This window comes from Heptranchias perlo, chromosome 3 (assembly GCF_035084215.1).
Source record: "Heptranchias perlo isolate sHepPer1 chromosome 3, sHepPer1.hap1, whole genome shotgun sequence".
Taxonomy (NCBI): domain Eukaryota; kingdom Metazoa; phylum Chordata; class Chondrichthyes; order Hexanchiformes; family Hexanchidae; genus Heptranchias; species Heptranchias perlo.
Genome location: NC_090327.1, coordinates 19,554,671 through 19,581,809, shown reverse-complemented (window position 1 = coordinate 19,581,809; position 27,139 = coordinate 19,554,671). Strand labels below are relative to the sequence as shown.

Below are 27,139 nucleotides of genomic sequence, written 5' to 3'. Positions count from 1 at the left end.
CTGTCTTTGGGAAAAGGGTTTTGTCTTCCTCTGATACATGAGGCAAGACCAGGATCTCATCATGTGGCAATGTGAGACATCGAACCACAGAGAATGTTTTAGTTTACAACCATGGTGGGCTAGTGTGAAGTAAGTGTTTTCCAGATCCCATTAGTTCTTCATCTTTTCAGACTGAGTTTGTGTCTCATGTGCGGTACACAGCAATTTTCCAGTGTACATATAAGGCAGCTTGAGAGCATACAGGCAGCTAAGGAAATGCTTGGAGGATTAGTCACTCATCAGTATCTTCCAGTTCTCTCGAAATAGCTCATTTCTTACCAAGAAACACAGATAAGAACAAGAAACATTTAAGCAGAACACGGCAATGTCTCTTCTCTACCTGAACTAATAAAGAAGGAGCCTGATACTACTTCATGCCATCTGTCATACAACAATGATTCATACTGTGAATCCTACAAAATTTATATACAGCATTACTTCCAGATTTATTTCATCTTGGCTCTGACTCTTTTCAACATTAATACTTTCCTATTTATTGTGTTTGACCCTCATCTAGTGTTCTCAATCTATAATATATTAAAAATCTTATATCTGCACAAACTTCCTGTCAAATTTTTCTAGTTTGAATTCCTATGTCCACATTTATAATAGAATCTGCCTATGTAAACTTGCCATGCTGTGATTACACCTTCCTGCCAATAGAAAAGAGAGTGTATGGATTTAAAATGGGGACTGAATTATATTACACGCCAAGGCCTAATTATCCCCACCCTCTAACCCAGCTTCACCTAAAGACTGTATTTGGTCTTCACACTAGCCCACCATGGTTGTAAACTAAAACATTCTCTGTGGTTCGATGTCTCACATTGCCACATGATGAGATCCTGGCCTTGTCTCATGTATCAGAGGAAGACAAAACCCTTTTCCCAAAGACAGGACAGGACATTGGAAATGTGATTCACCATGGGACAGTCTCACATAGAAGCTGCTATTTAGAAAGAAAGAACTTGCATTTATATAGCATCTTTCACAACCTCAGGATGTCCCGAAGCACTTTACAGCCAATGAAGTGTAGTGACTGTTGTAACATAGGGAAATGCGGCTACTAATTTGTGCACAGCAAAGTCCCACAAATAGCAATGTGACTATGACCAGATAATCGGTTTTGGTGATGTTGGTTGAAGGATAAATATTGGCCAAGACATCAGGGAGAACTCCCCTGCTCCTCTTCGAAATAGTTTTTTAAAAATTCATTCAAGGGATGTGGGCGTCGCTGGCGAGGCCAACATTTATTGCCCATCCCTAATTGCCCTTGAGAAGGTGGTGGTGAGCCGCCTTCTTGAACCGCTGCAGTCCATGTGGTGAAGGTTCTCCCACAGTGCTGTTAGGAAGGGAGTTCCAGGATTTTGACCCAGCTACGATGAAGGAACGGCAATATATTTCCAAGTTGGGATGGTGTGTGACTTGGAGGGGAACGTGCAGGCGTTGTTCCCATGTGTCTTTGTCTTTCTAGGTGGTAGAGGTTGCGGGTTTGGGAGGTAATGTCAAAGAAGCCTTGGCGAGTTGCTGCAGTGCATCCTGTAGATGGTACACACTGCAGCCACGGTGCGCTGATGGTGAAGGCAGTGCATGTTTTGGGTGATGGATGGGGTGCCAATCAAACGGGTTGCTTTGTCCTGGATGGTGTCGAGCTTCTTGAGGGTTGCTGGAGCTGCACTCATCCAGGCAAGTGGAGAGTATTCCATCACACTCCTGACTTGTGCCTTGGAGATGGTGGAAAGGCTTTGGGGAGTCAGGCGGTGAGTCATTCGCTGCAGAATACCCAGCCTCTGACCTGCTCTTGTAGCCACAGCATTTATATGACTGGTCCAGATAAGTTTCTGGTCAGTGGTGAGACCCCCATGATGTTGATGGTGGGGGATTCAGCGATGGTACTACCGTTGAATGTCAAGGGGAGGTGGTTAGACACTCTCCTGTTGGAGATGGTCATTGCCTGGCACTTGTCTGGCGTGAATGTTACTTGCCACTTATCAGCCCAAGCCTGGACATTGTCCAGGTCTTGCTGCATGCGGGCATGGACTGCTTCATTATCTGAGGGGTTGCAAATGAAACTATTATCTCAATGCCTTTTTTAACACGTGCAAATGTTACACCTTTGTTCAAAAAAGGGTGTAAGGATAAACCCAGCAACTACAAGCAACTCAGTTTAACCTCGGTGGCGGGGCAGCTTTTAGAAACGATAATCTGGGACAAAATTAATAGTCACTTGGACAAGCGTGGATTAATAAAGGAAAGCCATCACGGATTTGTTAAAGGCAAATCGTGTGTAACTAACTTGATTGAGGTTTTTGATGAGGATAATGCGGTTGATGTGGTGTATATTGACTTTTAAAAGGTGTTTGATAAAGTGCCACATGATAGGCTTGTCAGCAAAATTGAAGCTCATAGAATAAAAGGGGCAGTGGCAGCATAGATACGAAATTGGCTAAGTGGCAGGAAACAGAGAGTAATGATCGGTTGTTTTTCGGACTGGAGGAAGGTATCCAGTGGTGTTCACCAGGGATCGGTACTAGGACCACTGCTTTTTTTGATATATGTTAATAACTTGGAATTGGGTGTACAGTGCACAATTTAAAAATTTACAGATGACACAAAACTTGGAAGTGTAGTAAACTGTGAGGAGGATAGTAATAGACTTCGATAGTAATAGACTTCAAGAGGACATAGATAGGCTAGTGGAATGGGCAGACACATGGCAGATGAAATTTAGTGCAGAGAAGTGTGAAGTGATATATTTTGGCAGGAAGAATGAGGAGAGGCAATATAAACAAAATGATACAATTATAAAGGGGGTGCAGGAACAGAGAGACCTGGGAGTATATGTGCACAAATCTTTGAAGGTGGCAGGACAGGATGAGAAAGCAGTTAAAGCGTACGGAATCCTGGGCTTTATAAATAGAGGCATAGAGTACAAAAGCAAGGAAGTTATGTTGAATCTTTATAAAACACTGGTTTGGCTGCAACTGGAGTATTGTGTCCAATTCTGGGCACCACACTTTAGGAAGGATGTGAAGGCCTTAGAGGGGGCGCAGAATGATTTACTAGAATGGTTCCAGGGACGAAGGGCTTCAGTTACAGTGGATAGACTGGAGAAGCTGGGATTGTTCTCCTTTAGAGCAGAGAAGGTTAATAGGAGATTTGATAGAAGTGTGCAAAATCATGAAGGGTTTAGATATAGTCAGTAAAGAGAAACTGTTCCCATTGGCAGAAGGGTCGAGAACCAGAGGACACCGATTTAAGGTAATTGGCAAAAGAACCAAAGGCAACATGAGGAAAAACTTTTTTATGCAGCGAGTAGTTATGATCTGGAATGCGCTGCCTGAAAAGGTGGTGGAAGCAGATTCAATCATGGCTTTCAAAAAGGAATTGGATAAATACTTGAAGGAAAAAATTTTGCAGGGCTACGGGGAAAGAGTGGAGGAATGGGACTAACTGGATTGCCTGTACAAAGAGCCGGCACGGGCTGATTGGTTACAGCACGGAAGGAGGCCATTTGGCCCATTCTATGATTCTACCTGGGAATACTCTATGCATTAAACCGTAATATTTAAAGTAGCTCTTTTTCCAAACCCTTTAATTCAAACGGAGAACATTCCATCACTAGGATGTCTAGACAACAAACTGGAAAAGATAAACCCTTGAAAGGCTGGGCTACTCATTTGGTTTTCATGTAGCTAGCCTATTCTGCTTTGGGAAGAATTTGACTGTTGGTAGGACAGGAAACACAACAACAAGAGCAGTAACAAGATACTCCAAACTGTAAAGTCCTGTGCATCACAGGAATTACTACATTGGAATAATTTCCATAGGTCTGCTGCTGAGAAAAGAAACTTAGGATATGTGATTAATATGAATAAAGTATCAATAACATGTTAAAATCTTGGAATTGGCAATGTCATGTCTGCTATCCATTGAAATCAATGGGTAATTCTGTAAGAGTAACCACAGTGCCTGCTATTCTTACCTCCTCCAGAGGTGGCACCTCACTCAGCCTGTTAGAACAAACACAGCTAAAAGACGTACGCCAGAATTTCTTCAGGGCTTCTCTCGTAACTTTAGCAGACGTTCGGCGGAAACCCCATTAATGTCCATAAACAGGAATTCTGCTGAAGTTATAGTGGCAGAGCAGAAGAGGCCCTGGGGAAATTCTGAGCAGTAATTTCTTCTCCCTAACCAGAAGGTAGGCCAGGGGAGATTTACTAATGAACGTAAAATGAAGTCCCTTGACAACAACTCTGCTTATGATAATTGAGACTTTGATTGTAATCGTACTGTGTACGGCCTTTTCTGTTTTCGGTCGGTGAAACTCCAGTGTTTTTCTCCCTGTGTTGTGCTTGGTTTCTGATGTGATCAATTCCAAAGGAACTTCCACGTCTGAACCATCATGCTCTGCTGATGACATCTTTGGGGGAACTCGTTTGGATGAGATCCCAAGCCCAATAATATGAGTGTGCTGAACAAACACCAGCAAAGATGATTGGTAACCCACTGTGCTATGGTAATTTGACATTTCATGTATGGTTAATTGAGTTGAGCTCAGCAATTCCTCCAAGCTAGTCCACCCAATGATGTCATCCAGAAGTAGAGATGAAGTAAATGTCAGAACAGTTAAAGTTAATGATACTTCCTTTTAATTATTTAAAGATTAACATGTGGTCACACACAAACTGCATGTTGATGCTGTATCAGAAAGGCAAAGAACTACCATTGAAGGGAAACAGTTAGCAATTTTTGAAACACCTGTTTCCTTCAATAGTGACTGACCTTGCACAGAATCCCATTAGGTGTGTCGGACAGATTGCCTATTTAATGAGGGGCTTTGCACGATGCTGAGCAAATCAGAACAATCCTAAATGGCACTTCTATTATCAAGTACTCCAAGATTACAGCACAGAAGGAGGCCATTCAGCCCATCGAGTCCGCTCTGACTCATTCCCCCACCCTATCCCCATAGCCCTACAAATTTTTAACTTTCAAGTACTATCCAGTTCCCTTTTGAAGGCCATGATTGAATCGGCCTCCACACCCCCTCGGGCAGTGCGTTCCAGATCCTAACCACTTGCTGTGTAAAAAAAAGTTTTTCCTCATGTCACCTTTGGTTCTTTTGCCAATCACCTTAAATCTATGCCCTCTGGTTCTTGACCCTTCTGCCAATGGGAACAGTTTTTCTATATCTACTCTGTCTAGGCCCTTCATGATTTTGTATACCTCTATCAATTTTTTAAAAATTCATTCATGGGATGTGGGCGTCGCTGGCAAGGCCGGCATTTATTGCCCATCCCTAATTGCCATTGAGAAGGTGGTGGTGAGCTGTCTTCTTGAACCGCTGCAGTCTGTGTGGTGAAGGTTCTCCCACAGTGCTGTTAGGAAGGGAGTGCCAGGATTTTGACCCAGCGTCGATGAAGGAACAGCGGTATATTTCCAAGTCAGGATGGTGTGTGACTTGAAAGGGAACGCGCAGGCAGTGTTGTTCCCATGTATCTGCTGCCCTTGTCCTTCTAGGTGGTAGAGGTCACGGGTTTGGGAAGTGCTGTCGAAGAAGCCTTGGTGAGTTGCTGCTGTTCATCCTGTAGATGATACACACTGCAGCCACAGTGCACCGGTGATGAAGGGAGCGAATGTTTAGGGTGGTGGATGGGGTGCGAATCAAGCGGGCTGCTTTGTCCTGGATGGTGTCGAGCTTCTTGAGTGTTGTTGGAGCTGCACTCATCCAGGCAAGTGGAGAGTATTCCATCATACTCCTGACTTTCCATGTAGATGAGGTGAGTCACTCGCCGCAGAATACCCAGCCTCTGACCTGCTCTTGTAGCCACAGTATTTATGTGGCTGGTCCAGTTAAGTTTCTGGTCAATGGTGACACCCAGAATGTTGATGGTGGGGGATTTGGCGATGGTAATGCTGTTAAATGTCGAGGTGAGGTGGTTAGCCTCTCTCTCTTGTTGGAGATGGTCATTGCCTGGCACTTGCCTAGCACGAACATTACTTGCCAATTATCAGCCCAAGCCTGGATGTTGTCCAGGTCTTGCTGCTTGCGGGCAAGGACTGCTTCATTATCTGAGGGAATGGAACTGAACATTGTGCAATTGTCAGCGAACATCCCCATTTCTGACCTTATGATGGAGGGAAGGTCATTGATGAAGCAGCTGAAGATGGTTGGGCCTCGGACACTGCCCTGAGGAACTCCTGCAGCAATGTCCTGCGGCTGAGATGATTGGCCTCCAACAACCACTACCATCTTCCAAATCTCCTCGCAACCTTCTCTGTCCTAAGGAGAACAACCCCAGCTTCTTCAGTCTAACAACATAACTAAAGTCGATCATCCCTGGAACCATTCTAGTAAATCTCTTCTGGATCCTCCCTAAGGCCTTCACGTCTTTCCTAAAGTGGAGTGCCCAGAACTGGACACACTACTCCAGGTGTGGCTGAACCAGTGTTTTATAAAGGTTCAACATAACTTCCTTGCTTTTGTACTCTATGCCTCTATTTATAAAGCCCAGGATCCCGTATGCTTTTTTAACTGCTTTCTCAACCTGCCCTGCCACCTTCAACGATTTGTGCACATATGCCCCCAGATCTCTCTGTTCCTGTACCCCTTTTAGAATTGTGCCCTCTAGTTTATATTGCCTTTCCTCATTCTTCCTACCGAAATATATCACTTCGTATTTTCTGCGTTAAATTTCATCTGCCACATGTCCGCCCATTCAACCAGCCTGTCTATACCCTCTTGAAGTCTATCACTATCCTCCTCACTGTTCGCTACCCTTCCACGTTTTGTGTCATCTGCAAATTTTGAAATTGTGCACTGTACACCCAAGTCCAAGTCATTACTATATATCAAGAAAAGCAGTGGTCCCAGCACCAACCCCTGGGGAACACCACTGAGCACCTCCCTCCAGTCCGAAAAACAACTGTTCACCACTACTCTCTGTTTCCTGTCACTTAGCCAATTCTGTATCCACGTTGGTACTGCCCCCTTTATTCCATGGGCTGTAATCTTGATGACAAGCCTACTATGCATTATCCAAATTAAATTATTTCACCAAATATTACAGTGTTAAATATGCAATGTAACCTGAATATCTAAGGGATGAATATTTAACACCGTATGGTGGAAGTGAGATAAGAATCATTCTGCACATCCTTTCATTTAGGAAATTAGTAACGACTAATGTAGATGGTTAAAGTGGAATCTATTATGTGGAGTATTCTGTCTTCTTTGAATGGCAAGGACTTCAAAATATTCAATTTAAAATATTTATCTTAAAATTACTTTTCCACTACTGAAGATAAGGTATTACTGAGGAAAAGAGAATTTTAAAAAAAGTATTTTATTTTTAAAAATACCCTTATAACAGATAAAGAACTCAAACTCTGGGACTTCTCTATTATTACAGGATTTTTAAAAAGATTTTTTAAATACTTGTGTGGAAGGGAGGTTGACAGCAGGAGAGATTACATGGTAACATTAGGAACAGGAGTAGGCCATTCAGCTCCTCGGGGCCTGCTCCGCCATTCAATTAGACCATGGCTGGTCAGGGGAGCAAAGTTGTTTAAGAGTCCAACTCCATTTTGGCTCAATTTAATCTTCTCCCTCCTGCAAGGCACCCTGCTGCCCTTCAGTGAAAATAGATTTTGCTTTGTTATTGGCTTCTTTAGCATTCGTTATTAAGTTAACAGAAATGTAGATAAAAGTGTCTTTTCTTTTCAAACCAATGCATTCTCTCTCAAATCTGCTTTGTTTTTCTATGAGAGCCAGAAGATGTGATTTGGATTTAAATTCATGCAATTTTCATCCTCAGAATTATCGGCAAGAGCTTGAGGCAAAATTTTACAACGATACCTTTGACTGGGACCAAGTCCATCACAACGATGTCGCGTGCCTGCTGAAGACGTTCATCCGAGAACTGCCCTACCCATTGCTCACTGTGGAGTACCTCCCTGCATTTGTCGCTGTGCAAAGTATGACTTTGTAGTTTCTTAAATATTTTTTGCTTTCTTTTTTTTGTTTCATTTTTATCTTTTTTTTGTGTGAGTTTGTGTATGTGTGTCCTTGCAGCAGTGCTCACACCCAAGCATTCTTCCCCCGGCCTGGAGTGTGAAATAGTCTGCGTTTTGGACTTTGCTATTGCCGCTTTTAGTGCTTCCCTGTTATCCGCTAGCTGGAGGCATGATATCGTGCGCCCTCCCCCCACCCCCACTCCTCCCCTCCCTGGCTCTGCTTCTGCCCGGTGCCCCATCTGACAAAGTCCCAGCCAGACACTGGTGCAATTCTTCTGATTGAGGCCAGCAGATTTGAGTGACCAAATAGCACTGGGACTTGAAGCGATTTCCTCTTCTAGTCAGCCGTGGCTCAGTCGGTAGCACTCTCACCTCTGAGTCAGCAAGTCGTGGGTTTAAGTCCCACCCCAGAGACCTGAGCACAAAAACTAAGCCGACACTTCAGTACAGTACTGAGCGAGTGCTGCACTGTCAGAGGCACCATCTTTTGGATGAGAGTTAAACCAAGGCTCCGTCTGCCCTCTTGAAGTGCAGGTGAGTTCTCCCCGGGGTCCTGGCCAATATTTATCCCACAACATCACTAAAATAGATTACCTGGTCATTTATTTCAATTGTGGGACCTTGCTATGCAGAAATTGGCTGCCACGTTTCCTACATTACAACAGTGACTATATTTTGAAAGTACTTCATTGGCTGTAAATTGCTTTGGGACGTTCCAAGGTCATGAAAGGCACTATATAAATGCAAGTTTTCATATTCAGACGCCATTCAATCCTCTCGAGCAATTATACATGCATATGGTGAATTTTTCCCTAGAATGGATTTCTTACGTTCATTTCCATCCATGGTCTTAGTGTCACTCCCCAGAGGTACAATAATGTATTGCTTATGGTGCGAGATTAGCCATCTAGAAATTGTGACTTCAAATCTCACATGGTGGAGGTGCAGTACCACCAACTCCACCTCAGTCTTTGGAGTTTAAACCCAAAGCATCTTTGCCACCAGTGAGTGATGCTAGGACCGACTTGCTGTTGCTATTCGGCAAGGCTTCCAGCTTCGTAAAGTTGAAGAGCAGCGAGAACAAGAGGCAAAGCGGGACTGTGTTGGAAATGACGCGGCCACGATCTTGTCTCGACATACAGCGATTCTGAAGAATCGGAATTTGATGACGAGGAATGGTCTGACTAAGCTGGGCTATGCTGACACATTAATCACCAGCTGCCAATATTCTTCTGTTTGAAAAGCCAAACCTTTTCCAACAATGCCTTCACACATAGATGTAGTACTGTAATGTATTATTTGCACCGGCTGTGAATCTGTTGGGAAGATGCATGTCAGACAAGAAAACTTGGCATTATTATGGAGGGCTTATAATATATGAAGTGCCACATTTACACAACAATAAGATAGACTTGTCCATGTGGGATTCACCATATGCAGTGCACATTTCAACAGGAAGGAGGATAAATGTGCTACAAACCACTGGATTACTAAAATGAAAACAGCTTACAGCCTTATTCCAGACTTTAATTGCAGTATATGCGATCATCCAACAAATGAAATAATGTATTTATCAGCCAATATTTCCTTCCATATAAATCAATGGTATTCTGCCTTTTAATTAAATACTGTTTAGAATGAGCGGCCACAGTCTCAGGATACGGGGTAGGACATTTAGGACTGAGATGAGGAGAAATTTCTTCACTCAGAGGGTGGTGAACCTGTGGAATTCTCTACCACAGAAGGCTGTGGAGGCCAAGTCACTGAATATATTTAAGAAGGAGCTAGATAGATTTCTAGACACAGGGCATTAAGGGGTATGGGGAGAGAGCGGGAATAAGGTACTGAGATAGAGGATCAGCCATGATCATATTGAATGGCGGAGCAGGCTCGAAGGGCCGAATGGCCTACGTCTACTCCTATTTTCTATGTTTCTATGCAACCTATATTGAATTCAATATATCTTGTGGGCTAGTACCCACATTAATGTAAAAACCCTTTTGCATCACTAAAGCCCTTCAGAGAAGGGAAATCGACCCCTACCCAGTCTGGCCTACATGTGACTCTAATCCAAGCTATTGTAAATAATTACTACTAAGGATGGGTGATAACGCACATCCTGAGGACAATTTTTTTTTTAAAACATTGAACAGACTTTGTAAAGTTATAGATAGGTAGTAACTATTCGCTATCTTTGGAGAAGTCAAGCCTCCCAAAATTTCATGTCTTATGGAAAATCAATCAAGAACATTTTAAAAATTAATTTGAATTTATTAAAATTAGTGTAGCAATATCAATCTACTACCATGAGGGATGAAGATTCTGCATGATTCACTGTGAGAGCTATTAAGATTTATCTTGCAAATGAAAGTGGTTTCTTAAATTTAACTCTGGAAAAAATGCATTCTTATATATATTAATGTTACGCCAGAACCCCATACTTAAGGGTGGAATGTTATGGGACAGCTGACTGAGCATTGGTTAACACTGATGTACAGAAGTTTGCTATTGCCTAGAAGGAAAGAAAGATACATTTATAGAGCGCCTTTCATGACCTCAACATATCCCAAAACTCTTTACAGCTAATGAAGTACTTTTGAAGTGTAGTCACTGTTGCAATGTACAAAATGCGGCAGCCAATTTACGCACAGCAAGGTCCCACAAACAGTAATGTGATAATGACCAAATCCAAATGATGGGGTAGGATGAAGAAGGGTGGAAGGACACTCGTGTGGAGCATTAACACTGGCATGGACCTGTTGGGCCAAATGGCCTGTTTCTGTGGGTGTAATCTATGTAAATAATCTGTTTTTAGGTGTTGGTTGACAGGTAAATAATGGTCAGGACACTGGGGCGAACTCCCCCTCTTCTTCGAAATAGTGCCATGGGATCGTTTACGTCCACCTGAGAGGGCAGACAGGGCCTTGGTTTAACATCTCATCCGAAAGAAAAAATCCTAGCAACTGTCCTTTTTGTTTGTGCGGAAGATGAGGTTTTACAACCTAATAACTGTCTACATTTTGGTTTCAGATATCTCACTGACCAAGTGGCAGTTACAGGCTCTACATCTTATCATCATGCTACTGCCTGACCCCAACAGAGGCACTATCAAGGTACATGTGACTGAAAGTGAAAGAATCAGGGTCTGCCTGATGTTCACCCTGTATAGTGAACAGTGGAACATATCAGGCCCTTTAGAGTGCCCAAAATATTCCAACTGTGTCTTCTGTGAAATACACGAGGGTAGATACACACGAGGGTAGATACACACGAGGGTAGATACACACGAGGGTAGATACACACGAGGGTAGATACACACGAGGGTAGATACACACGAGGGTAGATACACACGAGGGTAGAATAACTTGTTTCAACTCAAAGTCAGATGTCCTTGAGATGTATCCTTATATTATAAGCTTTGTTGGTTATCTTCAGTGAAAGGTCGTTAATCACATCTAGATCCTTTTTCTTTTCCACTTTCACTAATGAATTCACCAAAATGAACTTCTACGTCATGCCGCCAACCCCCTGCCCCCCTCGGCAGCTGATTAGTGAATCTTGCATTGGGTTTGTGGCTGATTGCGTGAAGTGAAAGATCTGTGCAGTCAAACATCTCACTGACACCAATATAAAAGGGCCGGTAGTTATATACATTGTCATTCACCTCACTCGGTCAGCAGCAATCCCAATGTGCAGACCTCTCACCTCGTGCATAATTGGATTGATGTGTTTGGAACTGCAAAGTTCCTTCAGGTTATAGTGAGCATAACCTAGATTCTTTATATTAACAAATTAAAGAAGAGCCATAACTGCTAATTAGCTGACTGGATTGAAAAATGGCTTGATATTAGAAAGAGATTCTAATAGGAAAAAGCTCTGTGATCGGGGAGGGAGGATTTTGCATTACCTTAAATTTATATCCACATTAAAATTCATGTGCCATTCCGTAGTTCATTCACATAATTGGTCCAAATACCTTAATCAGAACATATAGTTTGATATCATAAACAAATGTTATAATATTGCACAAGATATTGTTTATGAATAGTGGGGACAGTATGGAACCCAGATCCCTTAGGACCCCAAATCGTCTAAAAATGTGGTTAAGTGAGGAAAGCCAACAGAATGACACTTTCTTGTACCAAACAAACAAAAAGCGAAATGATGGAAGGAAGGTACATTACAACTGTATGAATTAAATCTCTTCTCCCCTCACCTCCCCCCATCCCACCCTCCAGGCTTTCTTGGAATTTCTCAGCAAAGTCGTAGCAAATGAGGCCAAAAACAGAATGAGCCTGTGGAATGTCTCCATGATTGTTGCACCAAACCTCTTCATGTGTAAAGGGAGAAGTGGAAACCATCAGGAGGCAGAGGCAGCCACCAAAGCTGCCAATATCGTACAATTACTTATCAAATACCAGGACATCCTGTGGACTGTGAGTGAACCTACAACATCCAGCACCATTCACTGTTAGCCTTTTTCAAGTAGGCTGAGAATTTGAATGAGAATCAGTAATAGGGTTGCCAACTCTGGTTGGACATAGTCCTGGAGGTTTCAGCATATAACTGTTCTGCCCAATCAAAAAAACATTTTTCCCCCATCTTCAATATTTTTATAACTAATAAATAAAAGTGTCTGAAGGAAATGTGAAAAAATAGACAATTTTTTTAATGCCTCTATGATTTTTCTCCTGGTTGCTCGCGGCAGTGTCCAGGAGATTAATCTTCAATTCCTGGAGACTCCAGGACAATCCTGTGGAGTTGGCAATAAGTAAATAATTTGTCCTGGTTGCCACGTGGGATTGTACAGATTTTTAAAATTGTGTTTTGTTAAGAATGTGCATTTATGACGAGCGGACTGGGTGGTACAATGGTTTCAAATATAGTCCTCTCCCCTCCGGGGACATGGGCCTGAATCCACTTCAGAGACAGGAGATGCAAAATTTCCTCTATCAACAATAAATGAAACGAATTGAGATAGTTGGTTAATCTAGAGATCATTCGCAGCACTAAACTGCCGTAGTCTGGCATTGATAATGTAATCTCACTCAAAGAAGCCTTTTGGGGTTGACTGACATGAAAAAAAAAGTCCCACGCTGACACAACAATGTCTGCTTTGCTGAGGTTGGTATTAAAGGAGATTGTTGGACAGGCATCATCTCACATTTTGTTGAACACATGATGGTGCCATTTGCATTCCAATTATTAAAATATGGGTCACCGCCATTCTGTCAGGAAGATATCAATGGACTGATCAGGTGGGCAGAAAAGTGGCAAATGGAATTCAATCCAGAGAAGTGTGAGGTAATTCATTTGGGGAGGTCAAACAAGGCAAGGGAATACACAATAAATGGGAGGACACTGAGAGGTGTTGAGGAAGTGAGGGACCTTGGAGTGCATGTCCACAGATCCCTGAAGGTAGCAGGACAAGAAGATAAGATGGTTAAGAAAGCATACGGGGTACTTCCCTTTATTAGTCGAGGCATAGACTATAAATGCAGGGAGGTTATGCTAGAACTGTATAAAACACTAGTTAGACCACAGCTTGCGTACTGCATACAGTTCTGGTCACCACATTACAGGAAGGATGTAATGTACCTAGAGATGGTACAGAGGAGATTTTATGAGGATGTTGCCAGGACTGGAGAATTTTAGCTATGAGGAAAGATGGGATAGGGTGATGTTGTTTTCTTTGGAACAGAGGAGGATGAGGGGTGATTTAATTGAGGTGTACAAAATTATGAGGGGCCTTGATAGAGTTGATAGGAAGGACCTATTTCCCTTAGCAGAGGGGTCAATAACCAGGGGGCATAGATTTGAAGTGATCGGTAGGAGGATTAGAGGGGACCTGAGGAGAAATGTTTTCACCCAGAAGGTCGTGGGGGCCTGGAACTCACTGCCTGAAAGGGTGGTAGAGGCAGAAACCCTCAAATTGTTTAAAAAGTACCTGGATATGCACCTGAAGTGCCTTAACCCACAAGGCTACGGACCAAGTGCTGGAAAGTGGGATTAAGCTGGATGGCTCATTTTCGGCCGGCACGGACACGATGGGCCGAACGGCCTCCTGTGCCGTAAATTTTCTGTGATTCTATAATTCTCTGATTCTGTCGAGTCTGAAGAGGCTGTAAGTCAGCCTCCAGCGCACCCAGGCACTGGGTAAAGATCCCCCCCACTCTGCCCAACAATATGCCTGAGCAGCAACCTCACATTCTACATTCGCTACTTCATAAACGCAACAGCCATCCGCGTGTCCTCTCTGAGTAAGCAGGGTCTACGCGCTGTGCAAGATACTAACGTAGTTTTTCTTCCATCTTGCACAGATTCCATCCTTTATGATTGCCCAGGTGCGGAAGATGAACGAAAACGAGAACAGAAGACGTACAAGAGTGCCGTGGCTGACTTCGCCTTCATTTTTTTTCCCTCCCGCCTTCAGGGGAAACTGCTCACCCCCGCCCGGTGCCTCTCCACGGGGACGCAACCGAAACCAGGAGCCCGCTGTGTGGGACGCCCAAGGTGTGAACTTGTGTCCTACTGCTCTGGGGCTCGGTTTAAAGGTACACGCCTATGCCTTGCCACTGGGCTGCATTATATTCCTCTTTCTTCAATGACTTTTCGTTTAAGGCCAAGCTGGCATTGTAGTAGTTAACTGAATATAACCATAGAACCATAGAATGATACAGTGCAGAAGGAGGCCATTCCCCCCCATATTGTCCGTACTAGCTCTTTGAAAGAGCTATCCAATTCATATCATAGTATCATAATAGGTACAGTGTAGGAGGAGGCCATTTGGGCCATCATGCCTGTGCTGGCTGTTTGAAAGAGCTATCTAATCATTCCCACTCCCCATCTTTCTCCATAGTCCTGCAAATTTCTGAGTTTCGTGTCATCTGCAAACTTTGAAATTATACCCTCTATACCTAAGTCCAGGTCATTAATATATATCAAAAAGAGCTGTGGTCCTAATACTGACCCCTGGGGAACACCACTGTATACTTCCCTCTGGTCTGATAAACAACCATTCACCACTACTCTCTGCTTTCTGCCCCTCAGCCAATTTTGTATCCACGCTGTCACTGTCCCTTTAATCCCATGGGCTTTAATTATGCTAACAAGTCTATTATGTGGTACTTTATCAAATTACTTTTGAAAGTCCATATACACAACATCAACTGCACTACTCTCATCAACCGTCTCCATTACTTCATCAAAGAACTCAATCAAGTTAGCCAACATGATTTTCCTTTAACAAATCCGTGCTGATTTTCATTTATTAGGCCAAACTACTCCCATTCCCCTGCTCTTTCTTGCAAATTTTTCCCCTTCAAGTATTTATCCAATTCCTTTTTGAAAGATACTATTGAATCTGTTTCCACCACCCTTTCAGGCAGTGCATTCCAAAGCATAACTACTCGCTGCATTAAAAAAAAGTCTATTCATCTCCCTCCTGGCTCTTTTGCCAATTACGTTAAATCTGTATCCTCTGTTTACCGACCCTTCCGCCACTGGAAACGTAAAACTTCTGAGAGAATGCTGTCAATTTAAATAAGGGACATGATATGAGCAAGAATTCCTTATTTGAGAAAATATCTGTGTATGAAATTTAAAAATGATTTTTTTCCTCTTTACAGTTGGACATCCCAGAGGGAGTTATCCGTGTTTATGCCACTCAGTTATCAAAGGTTTCCATGGCCATTCAGTTGAACAGTGAAACAAAAGCAAGTGATATTTTGGCTCGGTTTCATTGTGAAAACAGGTGAGTTCCTGGAGACAAAAAAAAATCAATATTGTTGTGAATGAAGCTTTGGGGATTTTAAATAACTGGGGGAAGGGGGAAATTATTTCTCATTTTATGTGACACTAAAGGAAGATTACTACGTGCAAGCCTGAGGCAAATAATGACTAACCCACACTATTTGCATAGCAGGAAATATTCAGCTCCTGAACAATACACACATTGTCTCTTGTTATGACATGAATTCACAGAATTCAGGCAAAGTATTTCACTGACGCTAGGCACCTGGTAACTTAGACACTCTTCTGTATCCCAAACAAGCTGCCTTGTATCTATTCAATTTCTGTTTTGATCAGTTAATTAACAATAAACATATACCCTTGTTCAAAAAAGGGTGTAAGGATAAACCCAGCAACTCAGACCAGTCAGTTTAACCTCGGCGGTGGAGAAACTTTTAGAAACGATAATCCGGGACAAAATTAACAGCCACTTGGACAAGTGTGGATTAATTAAGGAAAACCAGCATGGATTTGTTAAAGGCAAATCGTGTTTCACTAGCTTGATTGAGTTTTTTGATGTGGTATCAGAGAGGGTCGATGAGGGCAATGCTGTTGATTTGGTGTATGTGGACTTCCAAAGGCATTTGATAAAAGTGCCGCATAATAGGCTTGCCATCAAAATTGAAGCCCATGGAATAAAAGGGACAGTAGCAGTATGGATACAAAATTGGCTAAGTAACAGGAAACAGGGAGTAGTGGTGAACGATGGTTTTTCGGATTGGAGGGAGGTATACAGTGGTGTTCCCCAGGGGTCGGTGCTGGGACCACTGATTTTCTTGATATATATTAATGACTTGGACTTGGGTGTACAGGGTACAATTTCCAAATTTGAAGATGACACAAAACTTGGAAGGGTAATGAACAGTTAGAAGGATAGCGATAGACTTCAAGAGGACATAGACAGGCTGGTGGAATGGGTGAACACATGGCAGATGAAATTTAATGCAGAAAAGTGTGAAGTGATACATTTTGGTAGGAAGAACGAGGAGAGGCAATATAAACTAAAGGACACAATTCTAAAAAGGGGTGCAGGAACACAGAGATCTGGGGGTATATGTGCACAAATCGTTGAAGGCAGCAGGGCAGGTTGAGAAAGCGATTAAGAAAGCATAGGGGATCCTGGGCTTTATAAACAACTGGAGTATTGTGTCCAGTTCTGGCACTGCACTTTAGGAAGGATGTAAAGGCCTTAGAGAGGGTGCAGAAGAGATTTACTAGAATGATTCCAGGGATGAGGGACTTTAGTTACGTGGATAGACTGGAGAAGCTGGATTGTTCTCCTTAGAGCAGAGACGGTTGAGAGGAGATTTGATACAGGTGTTCAAAATCATGAAGGGTCTAGACAGAGTAGATAGAAAGAAACTGTTCCCATTGGCAGAAGGGTCATTAACCAGAGGACATAGATTTAAGGTGATTGGTAAAAGAATCAAAGGCGACATGAGGAAAAACTTTTTTACACAGCGAGTGATTAGGATCTGGAAAGCACTGCCTGAGGGGATGGTGGAGGCAGATTCAATCGTGGCTTTCAAAAGGGAATTGGATAAATACTTGAAGGGAAAAAAATTGCAGAGCTACAGGGATAGGGCGGGGGAGTGGGACTAGCTGGACTGCTCTTGCAGAGAGCCGGCACGGACTTGATGGGCTGAATGGCCTCCTTCCGTGCTGTAACCATTCTATGATTCTATATTTGCATGTTCTTGTTCTCCTGATGGCACAGCCATCAAGTACACTGCCCAGTGTGGAGCTGAGCTCTGTTCAGTACAGTCTGTACTGAAGTAGCTGATTTCAGCTGCGGCAGCATTAGGTCCATTACGATTGGTTGCAGTGAGCTGGGCTGGGATCTTTTACGTCCATCTGAACAGGCAGACGGGGTCTGGCTTTAATGTCTCATCCGAAGGAGATGAGCTCCAAGAATACAGCACTCCATAAAATCCGCACTGAGGAGTCAACCTAGATCATGTGCTCGTGTTCTGGAATGAGGTTTGAACCCATAACCTTCTGAGTCAGAGACCAGAGTGCTCCCAACTGTGTCAAGCTGACACTTATGCCTGCTTACGTGATAATGTAAAGTATGTTTCTAATTAAAAAGGATTTTGCTGTGGCTGTCTGTAAGCTGTAAGAATTATATTCAAATGTTATTTATTATATTCCCTCTGGTCAATAGTTCACAACATTAAAGTGCAGCCCCAATGCTCCAGCTGATCTACAGTGGACCATGCCCTGACCACCCCCCCAACCCGACCCCACCCTCCCCCTCTCATCTCGACAAAAAAATTGCTGTGAATTGCCAAATTTAAAAAAAAATTAAATTATGAAGGAAATGGTTTCATGTTTGTATAAACAGAACTGAGCGATTTGCAGCAAATATCAAGTCAGGTTCTTGTTTGATAAACAGCACGAAAGACAGTGAATGATTCAATAGTTCTCACCTCTCAACAAATTCTAAATTAAGTGGTGCTTTTTTTTTAACCTTCACAGCACTAGTTCTGCAGTGCCCCTTAATGGACAGAGCCATTACTTGTTTGAAATCGGTGGAAATATAGGTAGGTTTTTTTAAAAGTTACTATCCTGTGAAACGTATGAGAGAAGGACACAATGTTGAATGATCTGTTCTTTGATTTCTTGATTGTGTGAATTGATATCAATGTCACTTCTACCTTTAATCCACTAGCTACTCATATAAAAAAATGGTTTACTATGGCCTGCTGCTTTACTGTTGGAAAATGAACTTTTGTTTGCTTTGTAAAGTACAATAGCTCATGTAAAGTCCCCTACTGGCCCAGTGTGTAAAGTAGCTGCCTGACACAGTACTGTGCCTTACAGACCAGCAAGTCCTAAGTTCGACCTGTGCTGTGCTGGTTGATCTCAGCCAGTTGTGGTACTACAATTAGCTTCAGTGTCTCCGGGCTAGGGAGTCATAAGAGGCCAGAAAAATCCACTTTTCAGTGACTCCTGCTGTTTGCGAATGTGTGTTAACAGGAATTGGGCCTGGCTGCGATAGCTTGCACTATCGAATAACGACCTGCTGACACTCACTGTCGAGGGTCATAGGTAAAGAAAGAAAAAAAAAGAATTTGCATTTATTTAGCGCCTTTCACAACCTCAGAACGTCCCAAAGTGCTTTACAGACAATGAAGTAATTTTGAAATGTAGTCCCTATTGTAATGTAGGAAAAACGGCAGCCATTTTACGCACAGCAAGGTCCTACAAACTGCAATGAGATAATGACTAGATAATCTGTTTTTAGTGATGTTGGTTGAAGGATAAAAATTGTCCAGGACACCGGGTAGAATTCCCCTGCTCTTCTTCAAAATAGTGCTAAGGGATCTTTTACATCCACCTGAGAGGGCAGATGGGGCCTTGGTTTAACATCTCATCCGAAAGAATGGTGACTTGGGTGAGTTGCCGGAGAGCCTCAGCGTCTGCCAACTGTTCACCAGAAAGTCCGCACTTTCAGGCAGTCGGGTTTTTATTTTCACCTGGGGACTTAAATACAAGTTAGATCATTTGCCCGGCTGGCCAGTGTGAAAACAAGCCTTGTGGGTGAGACCAATACATTGGAATTTATGGTACTTTTCTAGCTGCATTAATTCTCTATATGGGTATTTACATTTCATTATTTACATTGTGCTTTTTCTACTTTGCAGGAGAGCGCTGTCTGGACCTCAACACATACATTCTAGACTTGTACCGTTTAAATCCCAATGCAACATGGGTCATTAAGCCCAGAACACTGTGAGATTACTTGCTGCGGAGTGATGGGCCATTTTAAAAAAAAAACCTAGAAACAGTATTGGCGAGTATAACTGCAGAGACCCATGAGAACAGTGGATGTTTTACAGTGGAGCCTTTGTGTCTAGGGCTTTGAGCTGTTGATAACAGTTACCTGCGGAGGTCTGCTTTGAAAGGTGATCATTTCAGAAGCCACGATCCTACTCGTCGAGCTAACGAGTTTCATGCAGTGTGCGGTCGTTAGATGGGAATTCAGAGCACTAACGAAAGTCTTGACCATTTGAAACCTTTTCTTTTTCACTACTTGCGAGCCACCTCAAGGTTGGAGTCGGCAGAAAGTTTTTGACCTAAATAAACAACTCGCAATAAACTCATCTGATGGCGTTTAAGAAACAAGTCAATCAGCCAGCCAGAAACATTTAGGAACACAGTCTTGAAGGAATGTGTATTTTAAACAATTGTGCCTTTTGAGTTGACCACACAGTTGGGGAACAACAGATAAACCAACTATGTTTTACTTATTTTGTTTTGTTTTTTTAGTGGGGGGGGGGGTGGGGGGAGAGGAGGGGTTATGTTTGCTGAGTTTATGAACACAGAATGGAGGGCAGCCAAAGAATAAACAAGGAGGACGTTTTTTTTTTAAAAAGCCATTCTAGTGCAAATGGAATCTAGTGCCAAATTCCATGTATCCGATCAGACGGGAAGTTGTTACATAAAGAGAGGATGATAGCTGCACCTGCACTAGCACGGAATTCCTGTCGGAACGTGACCCCCGGCTCAGTTACACATCTGCTTGGAATTTTGTTTTGCAGCAAACTGAAGGCCAGACTTTCACATTGTGTTCTCCCGGAGACTGTGTACATACAGAATGATGTACTGCGGCCACTGCATGCAAACTAGGTCTCAGATCCATTGAAAACAAAACTCTGCTTTGCTTTTTAAAAAAAAATACACGGGAAGCTGACCGACAGGATGGAGGAAGGAGTGAGCCATTTTTTTGGGACACAATCTCCACGGAACAGCGCATGTTGGCTGTGAACAATTTAGCTTCTTATTGTAAATCAGTATCTCCTGTGCATAGAGCAAACATTCTCTTGTTTTGTTGCGTCCTGTTAGCAGAAAGTGAGGCAACCTGTGAAGATAGGGTATTGACCTCTTCTCTGTGATAAAACACCACAGATCACCCTTTTATACACCCTATATTTAGCCTATGTGTGAGCATGTTCGATTGTTCTGGCTATCCCAGTATGTGCTTTAATATATTTGCTTGGGAACTAACTAATTTTGCAATGCTGTTTAAAATGCTGGTATTTTTAAATGATAGGAGACAGGCATGGTTTGGAATCTTGTTCTGTCTTGTGAAAATTGACCACTTTTTTTGGGGGGGGGCGGTGGGAGGCGGTTGCGGGGAGAGGGAGCTAGAAAGACTTTTATTTTGTGTTTCATGTAATCATTTCTTGTTTTCTCCCCGGGGAAAATGTGGGGTTGTTTGCTGCTTATTCAGTTTTAGAGGCTGCACATAGAGGCAGCAGTAAAAGTTTACCGGTCCAGCCTTCACTGTTACGTTAATCAGCGCATAGAAATTAGACAAGAACATATGCAGTAAATAACCCTGCACTTTCCAGAGGAAACGTTTTTTTAAGAAGTCCTCTATTTTGCGTGCTCCAATGTCAGAAAGTGAATTAGACTATACCTCTGACATCGCTTCCTGTTTACATAGAATTTACAGCACAGGGACAGGCCATTTGGCCCAACTGGTCTCTGCCGGTGTTTATTCCTTCAGGCAATATAAGTTGAGTACACTAACAGGGGCACTGAGTGGCACATTAGAGGCAATTTTCCGAAAATTGCACCTGGAACCTTGGTCTCCAAGAGTGCATAATGGAAAGTCAGGTGCACATCCCCGCTGATGTTCCATCTGTTTTAATGGGAGCACACTTAACTAACATTGCCCCTAGGCAATATAAAATAATAGAGCTGGTTGAATGTTTAAGGGTGTTATTGAACTACAACTAGCTGTTTCAGATTGCTAGCCTATTGCGTCATATGGGACCACAGACACAAGTTAACCTGTTGTTTCCATATTGTTATCTGGCTAGGGAAATCAGAATTCTGCATGCTGGTTAAATTTAAATATTAGCAAAGACATGATAAGTAGTCAGTTCCCTGCTGAGAGAGATCCTGAATGAATGGTCTATTAAGAAGTCCACATGGGACGAGACTATATTGTGGAGGTGATCTGACACCACTTGTCTAAATTCGATTTGGGTGCCTTCATGCCTGAGTTACATTACACAGTTTGTGTTCCTTTGAAGCTAAAACTACTTCACATTAACTCAAAGGGTTGGATTGCCCTTCATTATACAGTCTGAAGTTGGGTGGTATAGTGGCAGAAAATCAAACAAAATCAAGCACGGAGGCCTATTGAAGCATTCCCACTCCCACCAGCATCACTTTAGATTTCCTCCCCACCCCCCCTCCAGGAGGGAAGGCTGCCTTTTGACCATACTGCCACCGTATAAATGGTTACGGGAAGGTACAGCCCAAAAATTCACCCAATTTCCCTGCATTCTGCTGCTTCAGCCTCCGACCCCAGGGATTGTCAGGAGCGGGGGTGGCAGTAGACCCATGGGGCAGCAGTGGAGGGCCTACTGAAACCCCTTTTGGAGGGAGGGCCCCTGTAGTTCATATCTCTATCTCACATCAGGCCCCCCCAAGCAATCCTTATTTTAGGCCTTGGCTCAATCTAAAGCCTAAAATACTCTTATCCGGCAGATCTTTGAAGCTTTTCTGCCCTCCCTTAATTCAGGCTCTTCCTCTTTCGGTGCTGTGGGCGGCCTCAGCAGTGCTGAGCTCCCTTTTGATGGTGGAGATCTGGCCAGCAGCACCCCCCCCCCCCGCAGAACTTATGACCCCTGACCCAGGAAAATAGGCCAGGGTTACGGTGGGTCAGGGGCAGCGGACAGAAGTACTGCCTGGCCCTCCTCTAATGGCGAACCTGCCCGGGAGGAAAATCCAAGCCAAATGTTGTTTTGTATAACTGGCTCATAAGATATGTCGGGTTTCACGTTGGTTTGGGCTGACGTTCTATTTGTGGCTGTGTCACTTGTGTGGATACTAACCCAGCGTCAATTTGAAGATGCATTTTGGACCATTCATTAGTCTAGTATTTAAAGGTTTTTAGCTTTTTGCATCAATGATAGAAACAGAGTATTTTTACAAAGTTACAGTTTATTCAGCGAATCTAAAAGAAGTCCAGTGGGTCCACACGTTTCTAAAATTCTAATTTATAATATCCTGAGTGAAATGTTTCTGCATCTTTCTCTGGCGGACCCCACTGTGCAAAGTTGAAAACTACCTGCGACCTTTTGTAAGTTTGGCGTTGTTGTTGAACTGATCTAAGGCAGTCACCACTGTCGGTGGGTCTCCTACAATTCATTTCTGAATTATCGACAATTGAATGAAATAGCATAGGTAGTGATGGAACTTCTGGACGGAGCCCTCGTAGTCTACGTCACTCAGCACACAAACGCAGTCGTTCTGGTTTTAGATTCTATTCTGTAGTGAGACCGACATTTCCAAAAGGAGCTACAAGCTAATGGCTTCTAAATGCACAACTGTCAAACTGCCAAGCAGCTCCTTCCTTCCCATGGGAACACCGCTGCCTGTAGACTACTAACAATACAGACAGGTGTGATTTGGGTTGACGTAGGGCAGGCGGGGCAATTGCCTAAAGTTGCTCGATCAATTTTGGTGATTGGGCCTCGTTATAACAAAATTGGCAAATGAGCACTGCCAGGCAGCTTGGCGTCCTGGAGGAGGGCATGGGACATTCGGTGACTCATCCGCAGAGCAGGAAGAGCTACCTCGGAGGGGGCCAATGATAGTGGGGGGTGGGCGCAAAAGGACCAACAGTGGGAGGGATGATTTCAGGATAAAATCATTCAAAGCAGGTGTGGCTTCCTTTAAGAGCCTCTTGTTCGGTCACTCTGTTCAGTTCCACTGGGCAGAGCGTGCACTGCATGTGCTCTGCCCAGTGAAAGACCAAAATTGCGTCAATGTCCTAATTGCCTCATAGAACCCCAATTTAAATACATTCACGAGTCTCCCGCCAGTTTTGGGTGGGAGCACTGGCAGGAGACTCGTGAATGTATTTAAATCGTATCAGGCACAAAGATGGGAATCGGTGTTTTTTTTTTGTGACATTTACCGTCCTATTCCCACTGATAAATGGGGAGGTAATGAGACAAAAATCGCCCCCAGACATTACCGCTCTCAAGCATCCCATGTGTGCCTCAAAGCACATGGCCCCACTATCAGCACGCGCAGTCTGATCTCCCACTTAGATAAGTGCTTCTTATCCATCGTCATATATATTTTATAGAGCTATTACTAGACGTCTGTAAATTATAGGCTTACCAACATTGAAAAATTGGCAACAGAAAGCCAGCCTTGGATACGGCTAGGAAATGATTGGCTTTCTACCAGGGATAGTTTAGAGAATGATTTCATTGCAATGGGACTGGTTTTGGGGAAAAAATTACAGGAATCACAAAACAGCGGTTAAGGACCTTATTTTTCAATCTTTGGAATTGAGTCACAGAGCTTAATCAGCAATGAATTTCATCAATACAATACAATACTCTATCCAGACTGTTATGTAAAGTAGTGAACTGTGTTACTTGGGAGAAAAACTGACAACTAATAGCTCACCCCATGGTGGGCTGATCAGAGAGTGGCACTAATATAGAAATCACGGAGAAGTGGGGTCTCAGTGGATTAGCGCACTACTGTTTCACCTTTTGGGTTCTAGGTTTGAACTCTGGTTCAGAACGCTGGTTGAAATGAGTTTGGATAGTCTCAATCCTGTGACTGGTAGGCATGGGTATACAGCAAAAAATTACCCCTAACTTAGCAGTAATTGGCAATGTCACCCAGAGAGGCCACAAGGATAGCTGTTGTAAAATGTTACGGTAGTAAGTGCAGCAAAGAGTGCTCCAAGGAGGTTTGGGCCGAGTAGTATTCAGGGGATGACTGTGCCACACCTCATATCCGATTGCTTGATGAGGACACTTGGTGCCTCAAATGGGAAAGTATCCCTTTTCCAACACCAGTATCTCTTGCCTTGAAGAGGACAAAAATTCACCCCAAAAGAAATGATGTGGAGGAGAGGTCACTTGAAAGGAAAAAAACCCTGTGGTAACCCGGATGAATTAGTAGAGATAACATTTCTGATAACACTCCAATTTAACTGCCACTGGAAAGTATCATATAGTTTTAATTTTTAACACTAAAATAAGGGTTTAGAAAACCCTCATTTGTAACAATAACCCTACTGCCAAGAGTGCAGTGGAAACTGTAATGTACATAAAGCAGTGCGTGTTTTTGTGTACTTAGGAACAAAAGCCACTTTTGTATATGTTTATTGTTGATGGATTTTTTAAATTGTGTTTTCTGACATGTCTGTGCAAAGCTACCTCTGTTTATTCACATAATTAATGATTCCTGACAACTGCAGCTGGGATTCATTGAGAGGGCTCTGTTCACCACGTGATCATACTGATTGCCCCATAATGACCTGTAAATTAATGTCATCAGCAAATATGGAGCTCATGTAATATGAAGTCCCACCATACATATAGCATTCAGTTTGCATCAGGAAATATGGCAGCAGCAGTAGGATTTTGGACAGTTCCAAAAGGCATGTTCTTCATAAGAAATGTTTAGAATGGGCAACTGGGTTACTTAATGAGATATAACAATGGGCTTTCACCAGTCTGATAGGATGAGTCTCTTCTGCTACCTGTAAGGATCCTAAGTGTCAACCTAGCTCCTAGTGACAATGTGCCAACAATATGCTGTAATTTAACACTAATTGGCAATCTCAACCAGATTGGTGATAAAACTGGAGGTTGATCCATGCCTTCCATGCTCAACTAACCCTAATTTACTCAATGTTTAATGGTTAGTTTCTCTCTCTCTGCCTAGTTCTGTAAATGCCATTTGTGATTCAACTGGAGAAACCTTATTTTTATCCAACATCTTGAAGGTAACATTCACCTTCACTACCTGGGCGGTAATCTGGTGCAATGGGTCACCCACCCGACTTTCGTCCCATTGAATTGAGCTGGTTCTACACTGGCAGGCGATCTGCTCTAGCAGCTTACCGCTCATGCGACGATGGGTGAAATTAGGCCCCTTGTCTCACCGCAGAGCTGAAAACTGCTCACCTTTGTACACTAACTGATGATGGGAGAACAAAGAAAAGTTTTGTTTTGTGCAATCATCGGGGTGAGGGGATGTTAGTGCAGTCCACGGTAACTCCTCCCATTTCAGACATCCACTCCTGGAAATTCCACGGGGTTTGCCACGGACTCCCTCCATAACTTCAGTGGAACACCCTGGCTATCTGGAGACCCCCACAGAAATTTCCCCTCCCCCAGTTTCAGCATAATGAACTACAGCCCGATGCAGATTAAAGGTGTCCCAACAACTTATGCCCACACAAGCATCCTCTCTGACATTGCCAATTCATACCCGTTTAGGGACAGTTTTGTGCTGTAGGCCCACATCCATTCAAACTCATTTCGCATAGGACTCTTACAGCCAGCAGAGGGAGGAAACTTTCACACCATCAACCTGGGCTGGCTTTGAACCCAGGTCCCAGAGGCGAAAGGCCAGTGTTTAACCCACTGTGTCACCCAGCTGCCTTCAAGAAAAGCTTTTCAATAAAGTTCCTGCTTTCGTAGATCGTCCAAAAAAATCATCTGTTTTTTTTTAAAAACTGTCATCTTTGAAAGTCCAATCAAAATTTCTACACAGAAAATCCTGGCTTACATGCTAAATATGCTTACTGGCCCTGCCCCTTTAATGGGATAGGGCAATTATACATACAGAGAACCATTGCTTTAAAACATGACGAATTACTTATGTTTGTCACTTTTTTTACTCCTGTTATTTATGCTATGCTACCTTCCATGCTATGTAATATGACTCCATGTAATGGGTGATTCTGACTTGCCTTTCACTTCCAGCAGATCAGTGGTACAGTGGGCAATGACAGAACATTGGTAGGAGTGGTCTTCTATAGCATCCTTCACTTAGTTCATTTTATCATTGGTGACGAGCTGAACAGAATGTCCCACGGGTATGTTTATGTTCGGTATGTGTATAGAAATAGAACAGCCAAAATGATGAGTGGTGTTCTCAACCCACATGCATAGTATATCAAATAGACCAATAGAAGGAATTACAAACTTCCTAAGAATACTCCAATACTACTGACTATGCACAAAAGCATTATGAATGTGTACAAATGTATATTGTAATTTACCAAGTAAGTTCATACCATACACCAATAAAATTATAAAAAAGATGCTTTTTACACTTTAACTGTATTTTTCTACATTCCAGATATATACTAATTCAGTTTTTGTATGAAAACAGTTTGGAACTGTAAAGCCTGTATATAATTATCTTTAAATCATAATTTTACATTTTAATGACCGACAGAGTGGTTAGAATGTGGAACTTGCTACCACATGGAGTAGTTGAGGCG

General features: G+C 42.9%; 1 protein-coding gene across 4 annotated transcripts in view; it reads left to right on the top strand.

Moving 5' to 3' along the window:
• Positions 1-20,959, top strand: part of arhgap28 (Rho GTPase activating protein 28) — a 185,377-nt gene extending 164,418 nt beyond the window's left edge. For 3 of the 4 annotated variants that reach the window (XM_067978420.1, XM_067978421.1, XM_067978422.1), the window contains exons 9-15: positions 7,860-8,019; positions 11,089-11,171; positions 12,297-12,494; positions 14,379-14,612; positions 15,687-15,811; positions 18,328-18,392; positions 19,497-20,959. In XM_067978420.1, the coding sequence (XP_067834521.1) occupies positions 7,860-8,019; positions 11,089-11,171; positions 12,297-12,494; positions 14,379-14,612; positions 15,687-15,811; positions 18,328-18,392; positions 19,497-19,588 (957 nt within the window). In that variant the 3' untranslated portion in view covers positions 19,589-20,959. Of the gene's footprint in view, positions 1-7,859; positions 8,020-11,088; positions 11,172-12,296; positions 12,495-14,378; positions 14,613-15,686; positions 15,812-18,327; positions 18,393-19,496 lie in introns of those variants that run through there. The other variant, XM_067978423.1, reaches the window with a different exon arrangement.
• The last annotated feature ends 6,180 nt before the right edge of the window (positions 20,960-27,139 follow it).